At 34.9% G+C, this 23479-nt stretch overlaps 4 protein-coding genes across 8 annotated transcripts in view; all 4 read right to left on the minus strand.

Annotated features, from left to right (window-relative positions):
• The window catches only part of N (neurogenic locus Notch protein), a 69904-nt gene extending 66053 nt beyond the window's left edge, over positions 1 to 3851 (minus strand). For both annotated transcript variants that reach the window (XM_089839506.1, XM_089839425.1), the window contains exon 1: positions 3240 to 3851. In XM_089839506.1, the coding sequence (XP_089695632.1) occupies positions 3240 to 3312 (73 nt within the window). In that variant the 5' untranslated portion in view covers positions 3313 to 3851. The remainder of the gene's footprint in view (positions 1 to 3239) is intronic.
• Positions 3852 to 4761: 910 nt separating this feature from the next.
• LOC149718271 (gastric triacylglycerol lipase-like) lies at positions 4762 to 8865 on the minus strand. Its single transcript, XM_089860795.1, has 8 exons — positions 8710 to 8865; positions 8444 to 8645; positions 6347 to 6612; positions 6172 to 6279; positions 5868 to 6032; positions 5576 to 5647; positions 5449 to 5514; positions 4762 to 5386 (listed from the first exon to the last, which is right to left on the minus strand). The coding sequence occupies exons 1-8, from the start codon at positions 8863 to 8865 to the stop codon at positions 5129 to 5131; spliced, it is 1293 nt and encodes a 430-aa protein (XP_089716921.1). The 3' UTR covers positions 4762 to 5128.
• An 890-nt stretch (positions 8866 to 9755) lies between these two features.
• Positions 9756 to 11099, minus strand: LOC149718272 (calcyclin-binding protein). 2 transcript variants are annotated; one of them, XM_089839698.1, is made up of 6 exons: positions 10994 to 11099; positions 10878 to 10928; positions 10523 to 10724; positions 10343 to 10439; positions 10173 to 10269; positions 9756 to 10100 (listed from the first exon to the last, which is right to left on the minus strand). In XM_089839698.1, exons 2-6 carry the CDS (start codon positions 10893 to 10895, stop codon positions 9855 to 9857), a joined length of 660 nt encoding a protein of 219 aa, XP_089695824.1. In that variant the 5' UTR covers positions 10896 to 10928; positions 10994 to 11099; the 3' UTR covers positions 9756 to 9854. The 2 variants fall into 2 exon arrangements, with proteins under 2 accessions (XP_089695824.1, XP_089695746.1); XM_089839620.1 differs by having other exon boundaries at positions 11014 to 11032.
• An 870-nt stretch (positions 11100 to 11969) lies between these two features.
• The window catches only part of LOC149718273 (uncharacterized), a 134707-nt gene continuing 123197 nt past the window's right edge, over positions 11970 to 23479 (minus strand). For 2 of the 3 annotated variants that reach the window (XM_089839816.1, XM_089839963.1), the window contains 4 exons: positions 16205 to 16290; positions 15505 to 15662; positions 15151 to 15314; positions 11970 to 13472 (listed from right to left, as the gene is read on the minus strand). In XM_089839816.1, coding sequence (XP_089695942.1) covers positions 13257 to 13472; positions 15151 to 15314; positions 15505 to 15662; positions 16205 to 16290 — 624 coding nt within the window. In that variant the 3' untranslated portion in view covers positions 11970 to 13256. The remainder of the gene's footprint in view (positions 13473 to 15150; positions 15315 to 15504; positions 15663 to 16204; positions 16291 to 23479) is intronic. The other variant, XM_089839890.1, reaches the window with a different exon arrangement.

A 23479-nucleotide genomic window follows, 5' to 3' on the forward strand; every position in this document is an offset into this window, starting at 1 on the left:
TTTGGCGAGTTCATACACAGTCACACACTGAGTAAGGAAGAAGACTGAGACGAAGAAAGATGGAGGATTTTTGCGTTTGAAAGAAGAAGCTAAGCTAGTCTTGTTGGGGTTGTTGGAAGCAACAAGTATATGGGAGATCTCTCTCTGTCTCCCCTCTTACTCCCTCGAGCGTCTTGGATTTGCACCCCTCACACCCCCGACACCAGCACCGAACAGATCGAGGAGAGAGAGCGCCCAGCAAAAGGCTCACCACCACCACCAGCCCCTAATCCCCCTTTAATCCCACCCCCCACGGACGTAGTTCAAAAGTATTGCCCCGAGGCAAACTTCCCTATATCTAGCGAGAAGTAAGTAAGCAGAAGTAAGCACTTTTTGTCTGTGAATAAATTCTTAAATGTATTTTCCAAAATGTCAATAATTCTTCTAATGTCAAAAAATCTTCTTAAGTGTATTTTCTAAAATGTCAAAAATTCTTCTAATGACCAAAAATCTTCTTAAGTGTATTTTCTGAAATGTCAAAAATTCTTCTAAACTGTCAGTAAATTCTCCGAATATTTTCTAAAATGTCAAAAACTCTTCTAAATTTCAGTATATTTTCCGAATATTTTCTAAAATGTCAAAAACTCTTCTAAATTTCAGTAAATTTTCCGAATATTTTCTAAAATGTCAAAAACTCTTCTAAAATGTCAGTAAATTCTCCGAATATTTTCCAAAACATCGTAAATTCCCAGTACATTTCCTAAAACAAACTTTAAAAGATTTAAAAATCTCAATTTATCTCCTAATAAATAAAAAAAAATTAAATTTATGCACTTTTTAAATTCCATTAAATCCGCGTTCATTTCTTAAAACTCATAAAATAATCAGCTAATATTTCAAAAACACCCTGAAAATAGTCTAATCTCTCCCTTCCCTTATCACAGACAAATCACCGCAAGCACGGTAAGCCCTACCACTGTCCACCGTTTCCTTATCATATCTATAAAACCAACTTCGTAACTTCAGATTACAAACTTCAGTAGCGCGAAACAGAAATTTCCCCTTGAGCCGGCTGTCGTTTCGGGCCGAGCAGTCGGGCGAAGAAAAAAATTGAAAATCTAGCAGGCAGCATTGCAGCAGCCACGAGCGTGGGAACCGAGCTCGAGAAAAAAGCGCGCCTAGCCTTCGCTTAGTCCCATTGGAGCTCCTCGAGCACGTGACCGACACAAAAGGGGGCCAACTAAAAAGCGGATCCGAGGAGAAATTTCAGCGGGACGGGACCGCCAGAGAGAGGAGGGGGGGGGGTAAGAAAATATACCGATGAGATGAAAAAAATTTATGGAATAATGTATAAAAAGTTTTCGTAGAAAAATAGACAAAAGAATCCATACATATACACACACAACATAACTGAAGGGGGAAGAAGAAGTGGGGGTTAGAAATAGAGATCTATATGATTGACCCCTCATTCTTTTATTTTTATGAAGTGTCAACTGTTGATATCCTGATTTAGGAACTTTTGTTTTGGAGGTTTCTTGAACTTTATATCAATAAAATTAAACCCCTTGAAATAATTACAGTTACCAAATATGTTAATTAAGATTTAAAAGAAGTTAAAGCCTAATTTTAAAGTATTTTAGGCTAAAATATAAATAATAAATTTTGCATAATTATATGAGTTAAGCCTATTTTTAAAACTGTTTAGGCGGAAGTTTGAAGTTGGTTTAGCTTTTGAGTTAGGCTTAGCAATACTGACGGAAGACAAATTAGACCTACTTTTCTAAAAAAATAGGCTAAAGGACGAGTTAGGCTTAGTATTTACTGATAGACTACAAATTAAGCCCACTTTTTCAAATGTTTAGGCTTAAGTACAAGACGAGTTAGGCTTAGCATTTACTGACAGACTACAAATTAAGCCCACGTACGAGTTAGGCTTAGCAATACTGAAAGTTTGACATATTTCAAGCTAGATTCGTAACAAAAACGAGTGTTTTTTTCCTGTTTTAGTTGGTTCTAAGTAAGACTTCAATATGGTTATAATAGAATAAACATATCTTGTTCAAAAAAAGCATAAAAACTCACAAAAGAAAACAAGTGTCAAGAAGAAATTTCTCTTAAGCCTTTGTTAAAAATTTAAAAGATCGTTTACACGCGTATTAATTTCCTATGCCTTTTCAACTTCAATAAAAGCTTGCAAAAACAGCTATTTTCATAATAAAAAGACGATTCGGATGCTTAATTTCCCATTGATAAAGACTTAAAAGGGGGGGGGCGAGAGGAAAGTAATATATATGCCTTACCTTTTCAACGCACTCATATGGAACTGTGACGAAATATTACAACTTAATATAATCAAGGCTCGAAAAAAAGATACGAAAGAACCGTGAAATCTTCAAATGACGATAATGATAATGATATAAAATCAAAGTAGTAAAAAAGGGGCCCTTATTAATAATAATCAATCTAGCGGTTAAACGGCTCTCGCAAATTAAGCCTTGTTAGGCCTATATCGTATTTGTTTAAATAATCGGTTGAGGGGAGTGTGAACCTAAAATTAACCCACGGTCCTAGACACTAGAGAAAAATCTGGGATTCCCTCTTTCAACAAACTAAATTTAGAACCGCGGATTCTTTGATCTCTCGCTAAGCATAGTTAACGCTAAGATTTACCGCTTACAAGTTTGCCGTTCCGTATGGTCTTTTACTTTTAAGAGACACTTGTTAAATAAGCCTTGTCAGCTAACTGTATGTTTCTTTTTAAATCAATTAAGATAGGGCCTAAAACAATGTAAGAAGTTGTACTTGTTCGACGGGATGTTTATAGAATTTGATTATGGTCAGACATGTTTCTCGCTAAGCCTAATGTAATGCATTGTTTTACATTAATAACTTGGATTTGTTGGTTTGATTTTGAAACGTAGGCCTAAAATAGACCAAAATTTGTTCGGGTATGGAAATGGGCCTAATGACGATTAAATTCAAGTACACGCTTATTTTCATTCAAATCAGCCTTAATATTAATTAAAAACACTTGATATAATTGAAATAAACGTTAACCCTTAAAATTAATCAATGTAAGTTCAAACCCCATCATGGTATCAAGGGTCAATAAGGTTATGAGTCTGCCTACGGAACCGAGGCTTAATGCAAAACGACCGTTGTCAAATTATAAACAATGAAATTCCATAAAATTCTGTAGGTTTATTATATCGGCGATAAATACGTTCCATTGTTAAATTAAATTGCAGCGTCTTTCTTACCTTGCACTAAATCAAAGAATGATCCAAGAACGGCGATTAAAAGAATCGGCCAAAAATGCCGAAATCGCGGCATGTCGAAGGAAGAATCACCGTGGTCGAGATGGAACGAAAAAATTATCCCGACGCACTTCAAAGGACTTCTAGTTTACTTAAGTCACAAAACACATTCAAAACGACGAGTAATCCAACGGTTTGATGAGGTATCCGGTAAAATGTTAATCGCGTTAATTAATAAACACTAAAATTAATTAAATACACCGATTAAAAAAGGAATTAAACGTTAAAAATCTCGTACACCGAAACATCGTGGTCCCATATCGACACCGAGACCTGTTGTTCTCTACGCGGCGCACGATGCTAAAGTGGCAGAAAAGTTTCTATCCGAAAATGGGGGGTGTTGTATCCCTCCGCGAAACGTCCCGTAGCGGAATAACACTTAAATAAAACTTAATTAAACACGATAAGCGTATAAAATAGTATAATTAAAATCTATTTCTTAATTTATTACGCAATTATCAACAAAAGCACATATAAAACCTTGACAATTAAGGCTTTTTACCTCGGACTATTTTTCATATACTAGAATAGTAGATCGGGCGCGTCTATCACCACGGACGCTTGGTATTTGAATGTTAACTTTCCCGCAAAACTCGTAACCCCTGGAGGGGTAAAGAAGCAGCGGGCCACTCAGAGAACGCGTAGGTTTATGACGTTTTAGGTTCGAGGACTTTTTTTTTTCAAACGCGGAATGCGATCCGAAGGGGCATCGTGTAAATTATAACTTCCATCAAATGCGGTTTAAAACACAAGGGGAGTATAAATACGGGACTATGGAAAAACGCGAGAGGGATTTTCTCACGAATAACGCCCGAAAAAATTCTAAACAACTCCGCTGCTAGGCCTAGGCCTAGAAGTCAGATGAAGAGACACACACAAACATTGTCTGGGATATATTTTTGCTACATTAAACCGCACCTATGCATTGCCTACTTTGAAGGAAAACTAATTTAGTTGGTGTGTGTTTGTGTGAATGATAATGAATAATGTTTAGTCTAATTTTATCTTTATTTATGGAGGTCATTAGGGTCAGTTTTGGAAATCTAAACAAATTTCTAAGAGATAAGATACGTTTGGCCTAAATGTACACAAACTAATCAAGGTTTCAACAGTGAAATTTAATGCCATTTTTCATGGAGTTGGAATTAGTTTCCTTTAAAGTGTGTTACATGCAGTTAGGTCTCCTTAAGTATTGCTAAGTGGTAACAAATTGCTAGATTGCATATATTAACTGAATAAAAACGTTTCCAAAAAGTTTAAAGTATAAATTTTTTTTTTGCGGGAAACGCCATTTACGCGGGAAACTTTTTAAGTTTTGGCGCGCTTTCTCTTACCATGATTTAGCGCCATCTATTAAAATTATTTCTCCAGCCTCATGTAACTTGATTCACGAATAAATTGTTTCAATAAAATTTAACACTAAATTATTAACAACTTTGGGGTGTAAAATTGTTAGTTTATTGAACTTGTTGTAAACACAATTTAAGCGGGAAAGTTTTTGTTATGATCAGGGCCGGAAATAAGCACAGGACACTGGACATTGTCCAATAAAATTTTAAAATGTCCAATAATTTTTTTAAAAACTAAGGGGGTCACTGGACAGTTTGACCAATAAATTTTCCGAATTTTTGATAGCTTGGCTATGGAGAAGCGACACTATTTTTGCAAACTCAGTGGACAATGTCCTATAAATTTCTTATTCAAACAGGGGGTCACTGGACACTTGTCCCATAAGAAATTTTTCTTATTTCCGGCCCTGGTTATGATGCGGTTGTTTCTGCTGTGAGTTAGCGCCATCTATTAAAAATAGTTTCCCGCCTTTGCTAGCAGCCTCATCTAACGGGAAACGTGTTCATAAAATTTAACACGTGATTATAAACAATTTTGTCCGCGTTAATCGCGTAGACGAAATCAATGTGCGAAAATATTTTCACTTTCGCTAATTTATCAACGATAACGTCAAGTACGATATTTGGCAAAGTTTCCCGCAAAAAATCCACGTCTTTTTGAACGGAAATATAATCGGTTGAACTCGATAATAACGCCACTGGTGTTGTTACGTGACTTGTGTTATATAATGGAGGATAAGCCTACGAATTCAAAATAAATATTAGGCTTAAAATTAGGCCTAATTAAATGCGCGCGCACTAACCTGTCCGTAATATTCGTTGTTTTTTATGAATCCAAAATCGAATTTTTGAAAATTTCCATTAAAACTCTAAATATATTTAAAGTTAATATTATTTAATGTAAATTAAATTAAACGGATTTAATTAGACCTGAATATATTGTAGTAAAGTATCCACGCTAGTTCCGGCCGGAGCATGTGATAAATAAACAGGAACTCTTGTCTGAAAATTCAACTTAACTTTAGAGCAATAGTAAGCCTATGAATATTATCTTGTAGTTAAGTCTCAAGTGTGAAGTTACTATGAGATATTATAGAAAATTAATACAATAAGTCAAGGTAGCTTTAGAGCATTATGTAAGCCACAGTAGGTCTTTCTCTATGTTCTCCCTAATCCAATGTTACACTGACTTATTCGTAATCAAAATTAAGCTTACGCTTACCACATTGAACATTTGACTCGATTCAGGACCCAATAAAAAATAAATACTCGATGAACAAAATATTTCGCGAGCAATTCCAGTTTGACAAAATAATTTTGTAGTTACTTCAAAAAATTCATAATTAGGGAAAATTTCATTTTTGGTTCCTAATATGTCCGTAAACATCTAAACGATGTTCGAAATCAATTAAAAAGTTAAGTAATATCAATTAAGAAGTTCATAAGATATGTTCCATAAGTTTGTCAGTGGTTACAAACTGGAGCTTGTCATGAACATATCTTATAAACATATGATAAAGTGTTACCGGAAGTAAAGGTTTCGCATCTTTAAATAACGGCAATAAAACTCGAACTGGAGTATCAAAGTTTGGAATTTTAGTCATGGGTGCCAGAGCAATTACCGCGTGGAGTTTCTAGTTTAAATCTGATATTAATTAACATTAAATTTAATTAAATTAAATTGGAAGGGAAATGTCTTACATTTTCTCCATATTCAGGTCGTTCAGATAATAAGGCAAACATTGCGGTATTTCCCATTCCATAACCAATGTAAAACAATTTTTGAGAGAAAGTTAAGTCCAAGACGAAGTCAATCATAGTTGGTAAGTCAGTTAAAGCCATTTCGTCAATAGCGAAATTAAAAATAGCCGGATCGCCTTTTTGCATAAAAATATTCTCTTTACTGTAAATGTTTCCGCGGAAATTTCCCATCCAAACATCGTAACCAGCATCGGCTAAAATAAAACCTACAAGCAAAAGCAAATAGAAATGAATGAAAGTAATAGGCCATTTTGGACATAAGTGGCCAATTCGACAAGTTTTGAGTCATTGATCTGGGAATGTGTTAGAATATGACAGTAAGTATTAATTTGTTGGTTCAATGACAATGATTTTCATCTACCCCTCTGACCATAGTCGGTTTCTTTCTAAAGAAGGTAATTTCTCTTCCAGAGGAAGTACCTTCTTTTTCAAAGAAGGTGGTCTGTCCTTCCGAGAGAAGCGCCTTCTTTTTTAAAGAAGAGAAACTCGCCTCCGAGGATAGTCGGTTTCATTCTAAAGAAGGGAATCTCTCCATCCGAGGCAAGCGCCTTCTTTTTCAAAGAAGGGAAACTCTCCTTCAGTGACTAGCGACTTCTTGTTCAAAGAATGAAATCTCTGCTTCAGTGGAAAGTCATTCTTTTTCAAAGAAGGGGAATCTCTCCTCTCAGGATAGTCGGTTTCATTCCAAAGAAGGAATCTCTCCTTCAGTGGCTAGCGCCTTCTTTCTCAAAGAAGGGAATATCTCCTTCAGAGACAAGCGCCTTCTTTCCAAAGAAGGGGAACTCTCCTCCGAGGATAGAAGGTTTCCTTCTAAAGAAGGTATTCTGTCCATCCGAGGCGAGCGCATTCTTTTTCAAAGAAGGTAATCTTCCCTTCAGTCGCAAGGGCCTTCTTTTTCGAAGAAGGGGAACTTTCCTCCGAGGATAGAAGGTTTCCTTCTAAAGAAGGGAAACTCTCCTTCAGTGGCTAGCGCCTTCTTTTCAAAGAAGGGAATGTCTCCTTAGAGACAAGCGCCTTCTATTCAAAGAAGGGGAACTCTCATCCCAGGATAGTCGGTTTCATTCTAAAGAAGGGGATCTCTCCTTCAGAGGCTAGATCATTCTTTTTCAAAGAAGGGAATCCTTCCATCAGTGGCTAGCGCATTCTTTTTCAAAGAAAGGGAACCCTCCTCCCAGAATAGTGGACTTTCTTCTAAAGAAGGGAATGTCTGCTCCGAGGATAGTCGGTTTCATTCTAAAGAAGGGAATTTCTCCTTCAGTGGCTAGCGCCTTCTTGTTCAAAGAATGATATCTCTGCTTCAGTGGCAAGTCATTCTTTTTCAAAGAAGGAAATCTCTCCTCCAAGGATAGTGGGTTTCCTTCTAAAGAAGGGAATCTATCATCCGAGGCTAGCTCCTTCTTTCTCAAAGAAGGTAATCTTCCCTTCAGTGGCTAGATCATTCTTTTTCAAAGAAGGGAAACTCTCCTCCCAGGATAGTGGACTTTCTTCTAAAGAAGGGAATGTCTGCTCCGAGGATAGTCGGTTTCATTCTAAAGAAGGGAATTTCTCCTTCAGTGTCTAGCGACTTCTTGTTCAAAGAATGAAATCTCTGCTTCAGTGGCAAGTCATTCTTTTTCAAAGAAGGGGAATCTCTCCACCGAGGATAGTCAGTTTCATTCTAAAGAAGGAATCTCTCCTTCAGTGTGTAGCGCCTTCTTTCTCAAAGAAGGGAATCTCTCCTCCGAGGATAGAAGGTTTCCTTCTAAAGAAGGTAATCTGTCCAACCGAGGCGAGCGCATTCTTTTCAAAGAAGGGAATCTCTACTTCAGTAGCAAGGGCCTTCTTTTTCAAAGAACAGAAACTTTCCTCCGAGGATAGATTTCCTTCTAAAGAAGGGAAACTCTCCTTCAGTGGCAAGGGCCTTCTTGTTCAAAGAAGGTAAACTTCATCCAAGGATAAAAATTCCACAGCAGACCACGACTTCGACACTTTCTGCCGTTTCAGTGTTTATATTTGTCTTCCAAGAAACCAATAAATAAATAAAATAAAATTACTTACCTAAACTATTATAAGGAAAATTGATAACCCAATCAGTACTCGACGTAAAAATTTCATGTTGTAAGAAAACAATTTGTCTTTCGTGAGACTCGTTAAATTTTGTGATTCCTTTGGGAATTCGATGAACTTCTAATAAATATCCATCCGGAGTTGAAACTCTGTGTAGTTCAAAGGGGTAACCTTTACTCGTAATTAATCCTTCCTGAAATTAAATTAATTAAACCAAATTAATCAAGTATATTTTTTTCTGTTTGTTTGACACTTACAATTCCAAGGTCAAAATCAGGATCATTAATATTGGTACTGAAAATTTCTTCAGTATTTTCAATCGTGGCTTGAATTGATTTCAGAGTAGCTTCCAAAATGTTACAGAAGACGAAAGGAATTATGGGAAAGAATATTAAAATTTTAAAGGGCGACATGAATGACGCTACCAGATTTAAACGTTATGTCAAAATAAATGTTTGGGAAGAGGCGCGTTTCAAAATTATATGAATAAACAACGCCAGATGTTATGTTCAGGAGGAAATTGGTTTTTGCATTTGTGATAAGTTCAGTGACATATTCACGAATGTGAAATCAAAACAATAACAAGTGGATTTAGGCCTAATAAAAATAATGGATATTAACTATTTTGATTAAAGGTATTAGATTCATTTATACATGGTATTTCTGTTAGTTTAAAATGAAAAATTAGTAGCTTTCCAAGTAAACCGATTTAAAGCGGGAAAATTTAATAATTTGGCGCGTTTTTCCGTCATAATTTACCGCCATCTATTAAAACATGTTTCCTACCTTTTTTGGCAGCTTCATTCAACAAAAAATTATTCAATAAAATTATAATTAATTTTAAACAATTTTTGAGTGTAAAATTAGTAGTTTACTTAACTAATTTTAAACATGGTATTTCTGTTAGTTAAAAATGTAAAACTAGTAGTTTTCCAAGTAAACCGATTTAAAGCGGGAAAATTTTATAATTTGGCGCGGTTTTCCGTCACAATTTAGCGCCATCTATTTAAACTTGTTTCCTACCTTTTTTGACATCCTCGTTAAACAAATAATGATTTAATAAAATATAATAACTAATTTTAAACAAGTTTGAGTGTAAAATTAGTTGTTTATTGAACTAATTTTAAGCACAAATATGCCATCACTCAAATACCTGGGAAAATACTTCAATTTTGGCGGGAGATTTATTCTTCTGTCTCTTTACCCGCCTTTGCTCTTAACGCCATCTATCGGGAGAAATTTGAAGTTTATAAATAATATTAGTTTCAATTTAATTTAATAACGAATTAATTATCGATACCAATCTATTTATATTTATTTTTTATTAAATAAAAATGGGACAAACAAATAAGTGTTTAATGTGTTAATATTTTTTCATGATGAAGAAACAGTTAATTAGTAATTACAGCTCCATTGGTTCTTTTTTATCTTGGGCTTCGGTCCAAGCTTTAGCTATTGTTTTCTTCATTTCATCATCTCCATCATTGTACATTTGTTTCATTAATGACATAATACTCTGACTGGGATCTTCATTATCTTTTGGTTTGGGCATTCTAGCTTCTTTCGCCTTTTCTTCAATTGCGGTGACGCAAGCCCATTTCTTAGGTTGATCTTTACGTAGAAATAAAATCACCATATCTGATTTTACCTATAATTTAATTAATTATTAATTAATTAAAATCAATATTATTTATTATAATTTATTAAATTAAAACCTTACTTTGTGATGACTTTCAGCGGGTTTAATATCATAGGCTAAATTTGTGATTTTTAAAGAATGAACCTTGTTTTCAACAATGGCTTGGAATTCTAATGTTCTTTTAAATTTAAATAAAAATTAAGTATTATTTAAAACTTTTGATAATTAAAATTTAACGCTTTAAGGGTTACCTTTGGGTGAAGGATACGGAAACTGCATCTTGAGGTTGCGTTTGAATTTTATCAAGGGTTACGTAAAGTTTCACAAATTTGTCGGATTGGTCCCACGCTATTAATTAATTAATTGTTTATTTATTTTTTATGAATTTGAGTTGATTAAAATTAAATTAAATTATTTAATTAGTAGCATACCGTAATTAATTATTTTAACGACGCATAAATTAGATCCACCAGAGGCACAAGCACCACTGCCGCTTTGAGAAGGTTGAGAGGCCTTTAATTTGGCTTCAATTTCACGTTCAACTTGACCAATTTCTTTAATTAAAATAGACTGAACTCGATTTCTTGTTGCTTTATCTTTCAAATTCTTCATTTCCTCCAAATCAAGCTTTAACTGAAAATAATCAGCGCATTTAAAAATTATATTAATTGCAAAATAACAATGATTAAGCAGAAAGTTGAAATTGAAGGATTGAAAAAATTGAAGTGGGTGTCAAGGCTTAAGCCTTGGTCTTAAAATTATATCAAAAGAACAGTAAGAACTTACTTCATCGATCGATGCCATGATTACAGTAAATTTGAAGGTACGCAAACACTCCTATATTTAATTAAATGTTTTATAATTATTCGTTTTATAACGAATTATTAGCAAATTTATATTACGATGAGAACGTGCGCCTTGCAACAAAGACTATCAGGTTTTCCCTCATCCAATTAGGAGCCTGGAGGAGAAACGCAGAAAGCACATGCTCCGTCTTACCACCTGGTCTTACTCGATGCTTCTAGCGTTGCCTACGTTAATCAAGGCCTGTGCGCGGTGCCGATTTTTATTTTTTGTTTGGCAAATTTAAGTTGCCAAATTCTCTCACCTGAGGCGCTATTAGCTGGACCTAAATAATTTGAAATGTTAATTTTCTCGCGCTTTGAATTTAATTTGAAATGTTCATTTTCTCACGCTTGGAATTTTAAATGCTCATTTTCGCAAAAGTCAAGCTATCTATGAAATCTCGCGGTTAAATAGGGAGAAAATAAGAAGTCGGGTTTCTTAAAAGTCGCCCCCTTCGAGACTACCGCGCACAGGCCTTGATTAACGTAGGCAACGCTTCTAGAATCGGCTAGAATATATTCTAGGGCTAGGCATTCTGGCCAGCGCTGAGTCAAAATACTAAGAATTCTTTCCAACTTACTGAGAACTCAACTTGTTTCATTTATAGATTATAGAAGTTCTCGTCGTAAGAATTCTTAGTCTTTGGGAATAAGGCGTCTCCTGCTTATTATAATTTGAGCAAAAACTCAAATATTAAAGGTTAAAATATCAGATTAGTTTAAATATTTTTCAGCAATATCTTTCATCACTTATTAATTGAAGTATTTAAAACTGGAAAGTAGCATTTTTAACAAATACCTTCTTATATTTGACAGTCTTCGATTATGTATGAATATTTTTTCCTAGCTTGAGAAACATATTTAATGCTCGACAAAATCTGAAAAAACGTGATGTTTAACTGAACCAATAACAGCGCATATTACCGAACATGATATCCCAGAGAAGCTCCGTGATGATATTCGTGATGATATTCGATAGAATATTAGCCCACTAAGCCCACACAAATTGAGAAAAATAAATTAGAAGCCAATGTATAGGTTGAAATATGATTTATTTTACATATTGCTCTGAAAAATTTTCAGATCACTTAATTAATCATTCTGCGAACGACATTTAACATAAATAAGAATAATAAACAATTATTCAGTTTAAAGTAAACGAAGACGTTTTAGAAGACAAAGAAAAATAGAACATTTAATTTCAATTATTCATTCAGAGACCATAAACATTTGGAACTCTTAGTTATCATTATTAGCTTCGAGAAAAGTGCTTTATTTTAAATATTGCTTTAGACAGCAGTAAAATTTAAACACAAACATGTTTCTTCTTTATAGACACACAGTATTCATAATAAATATCCTATAAGGCTTTACTATTTAGTAATTAGTTATAGTTAAATAACTAAAAAAGACGAAAAACAAAAATAAAACAACGATAAATAGCTAACACTTCGATTCGATTTGTTTTTCGAAAAAGTCGTAGCGACCAGCACTACGGTTAATTATTTTTTTTTAAAGCTTTTAGTACTTGAAAAATCCGTTTCAATGTTCGTCAATTAATGGAATGTTTCGCTTGTCAAAAGCTTCGTTTGCTTTTTTTAAAAGTTCAAATTAGGCCCAATTTTTAGGCCTAAATGGTCATGAATGCTCAAATAAATTACGAGAGTTATTAGCCACCACGATTTGTTGGAAGAATCACTTTGACTAGTATTGTTATGATATTACATTAGTTAATTGTAATAATAATTTAAAGTTAGGAAGGAAGATTAGTTAAGTCTGTTGGTTAAACGGAGGAGATTGTTTTTCCCTTTGTTATTTATAGATATGATTTCATAAGATTGTTTGTTAGTTAGAGATTTTTATTAAAAAGAGTTTCAATTCCAAAGTTCAGTGCATGATGGGAAGGTATTTGAGAAATACTTGTTAATAATTTAAGGGAAGGGGTTTCGGTGGATTGAAGAAGGGATGTATTTATCCCTGATAGCGTCCGCCATATTGGGGGTATTTATTTTTTTTAAGTGTCCTGTCATCCGGTTTTTCAGGACCAGATCCGTTATGGGAAAAAATCTTTCCCGGGGACCCACATTCTTTCATTTCATAAGTAATTGTACTTAATTTTCGAAAACACTCACTTGTTTATCGTTAATTGTTAGCGCGAATAAAAGTGTTCTCATATCTTCGTTCCGACATCCCAACTCGAGGATTTTCGTAAACGAAGAGAACACCGCCGCCATCTTGAAATATTTGGGTTCAATTGTCCATGGAACTTCGAACTCGCGTTAGAATTAAACGTTGGAAGAGGGGATTGAGGTGACTTAGTTCATCTGCTGCTACTTAAGGTACTGTTGCTGTTATTCGTGGAATTGTTGGACGAGGCACGAGCTAATTCCAAGTACAATTCGCTCTGTAAGAAACGAAGATAGGCATCTTGTTCTAATAGGCCTTGGATACGACGTTGCGCCGGGTCAAAAGATGACCTTTCAGGGTTCACCAGACAACTGGATATAGAGTTACGCATCGTGGGATCCAAATTAACCTTTAACGAAAGAATATGGCTTAAATTAGTCGGAGTTCATTAACGTAAATACGTAATAAATGTATGTATGATGTAATTGTCTAAGCACGACTAGCTCTCAGCAGTAAATGTCAAAGTTACGAATTATATCATAAGTTTATAAGATATGTTCCTTCCATAAGTTTGTAATGTCTGGTAACTTAAAAACTGGAGCTTGTCATTAAGTGAATGAGGTAGGTCATCAGGGTTCATACAACTTTTGGAAAACAAATTTCCCTGAGATTTCCAGGTTTTTCCCCATATACTTCCCTGAGTTTTCCAGGTTTTTCCCGTATGTGGAGTATCCTATGGAGCAAATGTTAACGAAGAAGGGGGGGGGGCAAATAGGACTACTACATAATCAATGGACATCCCCGTATCTCTAGTAGAACCAGAGTTACGAGCCTCCAAAGTTAGTGTAATGCTATTCCTATAGAGGGGGGTATGTTTATGAACATTTTGCTGAATTACTTGGCCCCTGTTTGTCGTAGCCCTAAGTTTTTAGTATGGTTGGATGGGGGACAAATAGGACTATAACATACTCAAAGGACATCCCCGCATCTCTAGTAGAACCAGAGTTATGGGCCTCCAAAGTTTAGTGTAATGTTAATCCTATGGAGGGCGGTATGTTGACGAACATTTTGCTAAATTACTTGGCCCCTGTTTGACGCAAATTTCCCTGATTTCCCTGAATTTTCCCTGAGGTTTTTGTCAACTATTTATTTCCCTGATTTCCCTGAATTTTACTAAAAATTATAAATTTCCCTGAATTTTACTAAAAATTATAAATTTCCCTGAATTTTACTAAAAATTATAAATTTCCCTGAATTTTACTAAAAATTATAAATTTCCCTGAATTTTACTAAAAATTATAAATTTCCCTGAATTTTACTAAAAATTATAAATTTCCCTGAATTTTACTAAAAATTATAAATTTCCCTGAATTTTACTAAAAATTATAAATTTCCCTGAATTTTACTAAAAATTATAAATTTCCCTGAATTTTACTAAAAATTATAAATTTCCCTGAATTTTACTAAAAATTATAAATTTCCCTGAATTTTACTAAAAATTATAAATTTCCCTGAATTTTACTAAAAATTATAAATTTCCCTGAATTTTACTAAAAATTATAAATTTCCCTGAATTTTACTAAAAATTATAAATTTCCCTGAATTTTACTAAAAATTATAAATTTCCCTGAATTTTACTAAAAATTATAAATTTCCCTGAATTTTACTAAAAATTATAAATTTCCCTGAATTTTACTAAAAATTATAAATTTCCCTGAATTTTACTAAAAATTATAAATTTCCCTGAATTTTCCCTGAGGTTTTTGTCAACTATTTATTTCCCTGATTATTCCAGGTTTTCCCTGTTTTCCAGGTTTGTACGAACCCTGGTCATAGATTCGGGGTAAAACAACATAGGCCTGGTGAGTCTCTGCTGTCAAATTTAGGCTTAGTAATGCAGACTAATAGGACCTAGATGGAACTTGGTCCTGCATGCAAAATTAACCACCACCGAGTGTAGTAGGACTTGTCGTTCTCGAACTAGCTCGAGATGTAAGTTTCTCAGTAGCATTACGAAGTATAGGAAGTGTCATGCTTTTATGCTTATGCAAGATATCTTATGGTAATATTTTGGTAATTAAGCCTACCTCTTTGGGACTTTGTACGGCGACATAATCTTGATAAATCTTCTTGGCTTTTGTCTGTAGTTTATTAGGGCGGCTTTTCTTGTAATCTTCGCACGCTAGCCAGAAATCAATGTTCTCTTCGCTAAATTCTCTGGACAAGAAAGCTCGGAATAGTGCCAAACCGTCTAATGGAGAAAAGGAAAACGGAAAAAGAAATATATTAGACAAGTCTTTAAAAGAAAAACACACGTGCCAAATTGCGGGATTTTTCTCGGAAATGAGCTATCCCCGGATTTCTATTTATAATAACCAGGAGTTTCGAAACTAAACAAGCTATACACGAAGAAAAAGTGTAGTTGAAGTATCGATACTTACATTTACTGTTGGTCAATTCTTCGAAAGATTCAGCCCATTTCATGGCATCTTCGGTACTAGGTCGTACAGACTGTTGAGGTTGCAAGTTGGTCTCCGTGTTACGACGCCGAAGAAAACTTAGTCGAAGCTTCATGTCTTGCGCTCTAAAAATAACGGGACTAAAATTAACGTGGTGGTTAGATATATAGAGGCCAGGTTTCGTAATATTTTGAGGGAACACAAAACGTTTTAAAGAATTTTGCTAAATATCTCTCGTTAGACTGTATGTAAATATTAGCTAAAATTAGTCCCCAATCGCGACACCTAAATTTTGTAAAACTGAATAAAACTGAACTACTTATTTCTTTATAGTTTATTAATAAATTAAGATTGCTAAAAGCGACGCCTAAATTTTGTAAAAATAAAACAAACTGAACAATTTCCTTTAAGTTTATTAATAAATTACGAAAAAATACTTTAAACATCGATGGTTAGTTAAAGATTCTTTCAAAACTTTATAATACATTTATAGACATTTGCTAAAATTAGAATTCACCTCTAAAATACCTACAAGACTTGCTAAAATTAATTGCATAAGAAAAATAAATGTCTAGACTTAAAAATAATTTAAAAAAAAAAAACCGAACTAAAAATTTTTAATTTATAAATAAATCCCTCAAACGCTAATTAAAACACGTAATCAAAATCAATTAGTACTTACAATGTCTTTCTACTCCTTCTGGGGGTCTTCTCTTCACCTTCTCTGGTAGCGGTACCACAATCGGCAGACTTAGTTTTTGTTACTGGCTAAAAAAACGAAAAGATAAAAAAGAAACGGAAAAAATTAGCCTTAAATTAATTACAATAACTATAAATAAATAAACATAAAAATAAAAATCAATGAAATACGCATAACATTATAAACCCCTGCAATAAAAAAACTCCCTTAAACATTCGAGCATCCCACTGTTTTTGTTTAAACTCCTTCAAATAAGTAGTTCTTAGTACGCAAAGTACATACATAACATTTTCAAACGTCAAATCTCAATTCCCTACGTCAATAAAAACGTTAAACTTACCGCAGCGGGAATTCTAAAAAACTTCATTTTTAAAATTTGTATTTTTTGGAGGTTAAATTTTCATCGATAATAAACGACACTGTATACTTCTTTCACAGAAAAAAGGTATATAACACTACCTAATACGTAGGTAGGTATAAAAGAACCTTCGAAAATTGAGCGGTGACGTTCAACTAACGTCTGAGAGACAACTGAACGCCGAGCTACTAGAGTTCGCAAACGCAATCGCTAACAATCTTTGCTAGGCCAAGGCACACACAACACACGTCTCCGGATTTCACTGGTTCTGCATCTATAGCATTGCCAACCAGTGTCTCCGTAGGAGTAGGAGTAAGTGTGGGATGGGATGGGTTAAAAGAAGAAGCTCAAGATGAAGATGAAGTGAAAGAGGATTCAACAAAATTGAATGATGCGCGGCATTTTCAAAAGAAAAACTATATATTCTACGCTAGAATAGAATTAGAAAAAAAGGGGTTCGCTGTGACAAAAGTGACAGTCATATTGATTTATATCACACCATTACAGCCCACTCTAAAATTCTTTCTGACGGTTTCGTTTGGTTTGCTACATCGTGTATCAAATACCCATTACATTACTTTTTCAAGAGCTATAAATAATTATTAGAACTGGGCCTAATTAGGATAAGTCATAAATTTTCGGGTTCAAACTCCTTTAACAAGGTTTTGCCTGATTAATTGTAGGGTTTTTTTCCCTGACCTTTTTAGGTAGTAACCAAGGGTTGTGAATTTTCCCTGATTATTTGTAGGGATTTTTCCCTGACTTTTTTTAGGTAGTAACCAAGGGTTGTGAATTTTCCCTGATTATTTCTATAATTTGTGCTGTTCTGGTCGTTTCAGAAAGAAGGTTAAATTTAGGTGTATATTTGTTAAAGATAGTTTAGACACATGGAGAATTTATTCTAGGCTACCTGGAGGTCAAAAGAAGACTGGTTTTGGTCCTCCAGGTAGCCACCGGCCTCCTGGAGTAAATGGTACGAATCCTCCATGTTTTGTAAACTATCTATAAACAAGAATTAGCAACTCTTAATTAGGAATTTATGTTTTATAACGAAACGTTGAACACGTGTTCCAGCGTTTCACGTTACAATCAATAAGTTTTAAAACATGATTTACAAATTAAAGAGTTGTTAATTATTGTCAAGTCAAAATCCCTGACCTTCCAGACAAACGGGCCTAATCATGCAATCAGGCTCCGATAATGGACTCAATTACTCATTCATACCTTGTTGAATAATGGAGATAGGCACATCATACTTGCGCAATAATCACTTATGCTTTTCGCAAAAAACACAAAAAAAAAAACAAAGCAAACTTTTCTATCGCATTCCTATGTTTTTCTCTGTTAAGCCTAAAGAAATAATATTATTACTAATAAGCACGCTAAGAAGTACATAATGAGCAGTTAAGTTAAATTTAAGGTGTACTTATGACGCACGTGATAAATTCAAATTTGATAATAAAATATTTATTTCCTTAAAACGATATACTGGAATCATTAGTGAAACCGATAATTTAAAGATGATTTGAATAATATACTCATAAAAATTGCGTCTCATTGCGTCATAAGTCTAGACGATCAACACAACCAGACGCGAAAGGAGTCCATAAATTTTTCAATTAGAAATGAAAGTATTTAATAGTTTTGAATCCTACCAGGAATACATATAGCTACTAGGAATCATAGTGTACGTGAAAACCATTTTCACTCATCGTATCTAGGAGGATTTTGTGGGAAGAGCTAGCTAGACGAATGTATGACGAATAATCTATCTCGCCGCATGCGCGTTGCACCTTGCGCGCGCCTAGGAACTCGCGTTGCTACCAACCAATGAAACGACAGTTAGATTAAAAGACGCCATCAGAATTATTAATGGGCCTGACTTATACTAAGTTCTCGAGCCCCGCCCACAAAATCCGCATAGAAATTAACTTGGGGCCACAATGATTCTTAGTAGCTGTATGTGTTTCTGATTCAAGTAATGTAATGATGATGATGATTTTGATATTTTTCGATGACATTTTTTTTCACATACAATATTAGTATTCCATTCGTGTCTTCAAGGTTAGCAATTGAAAAACGTGTTAACCTGACCTTGCCTCGACACGCGTTCAATAAAAATACAGGTAGATAAGTGTCACAGAACTTGGGGGAAGTATATAATTTATTTAAAATACAGTCACGTTTATGCGTCAAACAGGTGCTCGAAACCCGAATTAATCTCATAGATTTTTTTTCTGGTTTGAGTTTGACAGATAACGAGTGTAATATTTATGTCACTTGAGAATTAGAATTGATTTATCTATCTATTTTATCATGGATAAAAGCAGAAGTGAGATGAGACTAGAAGTGAAGGGCTCTAGCATTGATAGTAGATCCTGGCACTAGTGAACAAATTTTGAGGATTTTATGCCGCTTACATCGCGCCTACACTACTGAGAAAAAAATTGGTCGAGTTCCAAAAACATTTCCTACCCCCTTCCCCTCAACCTAAAGCGGCGGAACACGGACGCGGGTGCTTGAATCTAGTTCGGCCGTCTACCACCGCGAGCGTCTCACGTTTAGGAGGCGAGATTCTGAAACCGCCACCAGAGGGCCAACCGTTGGTGTGTTATCAAGAATATTCACTTTCGCCGAGTGAAGAATTTGGTTAGCTCAGTACTTCTGGTCTCACCTCACTTCTGATAAAAGTAATAAAATATTAAATAATTACTAAGCAATCTGAGATTTCATTTGAAAGAATAAAATCTCTATTTTTGTCTGTACTTTATCTCGTTTATCTCCTTAGTTAATGATTGGTCACTAAAAGCAGCTCGATGTACTTATTATATTATAAAAGAACCCTAATGAATTAAAATCCCAAAATAAACCTTTTTTTCTATAGAATTCTTGGACAAAAACACGACTGGGCTTTGAACGTCGTCTAAATATAATCTTTTTATTCTGGGAAAAGATTACTTAGAAAGCACGCTATGCAGTCCGTACGTCCACATTGGAAAAGGCTTAACTTTTAGCCTCGTTATTTTAGGTTACATCCTTAGAGGGTATATAAAAATATTTATTTTAGGCGGGAAAAGTAGGTTCCCGCCAAAAATTCCAAGGTCTCTATAACGGCCTATAAAGCTATAGGCCTAGGCGTGAGCAGGTAGACAAATACTCAAAGGATGCACGCGACAATCGCGCGTCCGATCTTAAAATAGTTTCACCTTGATCACATGATCAATGGTCTCATCATGACACGTCACGCTAAGTTATTTTAAGGAGATTTTCTTCTAACGTTTGCGTAACTCGTAAGAGGGCGTATACGTTTCAATATTGTCATCTATGGCGCACGCGCGGTGAAAGATGAGAAAAAGAGGGTCGAACAGTTAAGCCTAATTCCTAAGCCTTAATGGATTAACGCCGTAATGCATTATCTTCCTACAGCTCCCTAGATTCGTTCAAACTCGTAAAACCCCGCCGTTATCTCGTGGAGCGCTAACGCTTTGTTTTAGGCCTATTTTTTCTTACTCTGTCTCTGTCTCTGTCTCCCTAAATGTCAAAGGGTCCCCTGGAATTTCTTGGCACGCCAAGCATTTTGAGAGATTTCTCGACCGTGTCGTAATGGAAATGGAGTTACCGTGTTAAAAGAAACCTATAATTGAATGAAGAGATTTGGGTCTGTGACCAGTGAATAAGTACGTACCGCGGGGGTTGGGTTCAATTGGAAAATTACTTAATTGCGCGGGTTTAATGGGCCCAGATTTGACTCTGTCCCGATTGACAGACGGCTGGATTGAAACTTCCTTATTAGAAGTTGATACATTTGAGTCTTTGAGAGACACGTATCTAAAAATATCTAAGCCTAAATGTCAAATGCGTTTAAAACTATAAATATGTTATTAGTAGCTAAGCCTAGTTTGAATTTCCGAGTTTTTAAGGGAGATAGTGTCTCAGTTTGAATTTTGATTTTTAGGGACAGTTTTTAAACCTAAATGATTGTTCAGGGATAGATTTAATTTTAGAAGTAGGAATGGAGAACAGACAGAGTAATGTGGGCGCGCGTCAAAGTCCCGGACCCCCTTCCACGGGAAGGAGGGGGATGAAAGAAGAGACGGACAGGTCATAGCGACAGAGGTAAAAAGGAATTACGTATTTTTCGCCGTCCCCGTCAGCAACGTCATCAAAACGTAGTTTAAGCGACCCAGTAAGATAATTTAAACTTTTCGTTATTACGTGTTCGACGTAGGGGCTCTATACTGGGGCTTATGAGTCGTAATAACTGAAATAAATACTAACCGTTCGTTCTCCATTCCTACTTCTAAAATTAAATCTATCCCTGATTGTTATTTCTATACCATTCTGTTAACTCTTAGCAGAGACACCAGCACCATTCCCTATCCAGAAGCTAAGCCTAACGTGTTCAAACCGCGGGATAAGTAAGCTTACTTATTTAGGGTTAAAATAAATAATACTTCAATTCAATTCAACGACCGCCAAAACTGACAGTTCGAACTTGAAATGGTCTACGACTACCAATGAGTAAAAAAAAAATAGAGAAGCATCAATATGCTTATTCATTAGCTTGGGAGGTTTGTAGGACGATCGAGGCCGAGTTACAAACGCAGCTCCGGATGTATATTAATATAACCAAACGAGAACTGTTTTCAATTCCTTGACGTATATCATTATCACAGAGTGCACATGGCCTCTTTTTTTGAAAAACGTAAACATTGGAAGCTTGATTTTTTACGCCATATTCGATGATAGCAGCCAAAAGGAACGGAAGGGTTAAAGCTATCAGTGCCTTAGTATATTTTAACAACAAAACCCGTGAGAGAGAGAGAGAGAGACCTCGTGTGTTGTTTATTTATGAGGAATCGTCACTTTGACGTCAAGAACTTCAATTCGAGTTAGGGTTTCGCGGAAAAGTCGTGGGAACGATCCTTATGCTATAATAATAATAATAACACTCGCTATATTTACAAAGGCTTAAGATCGCAATCTAAAATTAGGCCTATCCGGTATGAAGATTCGTCTGCTATTGATAATGGAACGCCAATTTCCTTTTAAACACATAATCTTGGTTGGAAGAAAGAGGTGATGAGATGAAGTACAAACGATGGTGGGTCATGTGTGGTAATTAAATTATACCAGAGTACCTCGCGCATGCCCCTACCTTTATGTGCTAAACCTAGTAACCTACAAAAACACCTGTTCTATGGCAATGTGTTTTCAGTAGCAGACGATATCTCTCCCATTAACCCTAACCTAAACCCTAAGCTTAAAAGATGATTAAATTTGAAAATGCTAAGCCTAATCTTTCATTCAAGTATTTTAATTGAATCGATTCTAAAATAAAGTTAAAAAACAATTGAAGCAATTCACGTAAACTAAAACTAAACTTAACCAAACCAATAAAATTATTTTAGATTCTATGAAATTTATTTCACAAGTCTATCGCAATCTTTAAAGTTTTAAAGTTCTTGGTTGGTTTTAAGATATAGGGTCATAATTCACCATAGTTGCAATCATCCTTTTATAAAACTAAACTTGTTTATTTAAGTTCTTGATTCAAATCTTTTAACTCTATGTTGTTACACCATCATAACGAAGGAAGGAAGTGAAGGATTATAGCTTCTCATGATCTAAGAGAGACCCAGAAGTGGTGCGAGAGAGAGAGAAAGAGAGAAAAGTTGTACAAGTACGGGACGAAAACCCAAATTATGAATGAACCATCTTTGTTTCATAAAGCCTAATTTGGCACCCACTCTAGTTGGCAGAACAGAAAAAAACTTGGACGTGATGAAGTCCTCTCATACAGTCTAAATTTCCTCTAAATCATAACATTAATAATAGAAAAAAAAATTGCCAGCGATAGCAAAACATCTCTTACTTTGAAAACTGAAATAGTTCTTTTTTTAAATTTTTTTTTAGAGATTAGAGTATCTTAATCAGGATAGTTTGAGTTTGAGTTTAATTTTAACCCTTAAATATTATTATCATAGTAACTAAACATTTTATTTTAAAATTAAAAAACTAAAAAATAATATGTAACACGTCCGGGAAAAGTCATTTTTCATTTCAAGATAAACATTCATTTTTCAAAAACGGAAAAAGAGGCCGGATCTCTGACTGAGTCGGATGTGCAATGGCAGACAGCTTGTTGCCATTTTCGCCACGGAAAATGTATTTTTTTTAGGCATATCAGTCTTTCCCCAGGCTTCTTCCTTCATACACATTTCCCGTTAACTCTTTTTGAAGTTGTTACAACATCATCAGAAAAAAAAGGAAGTAAGAAAATGTTTCCGAACACGTTGAGGATGAGGACCGAAAAAGCTTTTACTAGATCCGCATCCGCAGTAACCAAGCAAATACTTCTCTAATAAAACGTTAAGCCTTGCCATCCTGGTAACCCTATTTTTGGTTCCCAATCCCATTCAGTTTCTTTCTTCGTGTCACCAAGCGACCAAGGCTTAATTGGTTTGTTAAAGTAGATGATGGAAAACTTAACCATTAAGCCTAATATAATTGTTAAGCCTAATACATGTATGGATACCTTTCCTTAATTGACCCTTGAACTTTATAGTTTTCTTTTCCGTTTGGATAATCATGAATATCGTCTGCTCTATTCAATCTCCACCCAAAATAGGCTTAGCACAGAGAACTTAGGAAGGGGAAATTCAATAAACGTAATGGTGGTTGGTCTACTTTGGTTAAATCAACAAATTTCTGAAGTGAATGTCGACGCATTGAAGATTTTCTGTTCCCAAAGGATCGTTACATTAAAACCACACCCTTCTTCTATTCACTTGGCACCTGTTTACGTTTGGCAGTATTGAAGAAAATAGGTCAATAACATGGAGGTGCTAATATAGTCCAGTTTATGAATTAGGTTAGCGGGTAATTTCAACAAATAA

This window comes from Phalangium opilio, unplaced genomic scaffold (assembly GCF_054372755.1).
Source record: "Phalangium opilio isolate 3A_F unplaced genomic scaffold, DU_Popi_V2 ptg000002l_1, whole genome shotgun sequence".
NCBI classification, from domain to species: Eukaryota; Metazoa; Arthropoda; class Arachnida; order Opiliones; family Phalangiidae; genus Phalangium; species Phalangium opilio.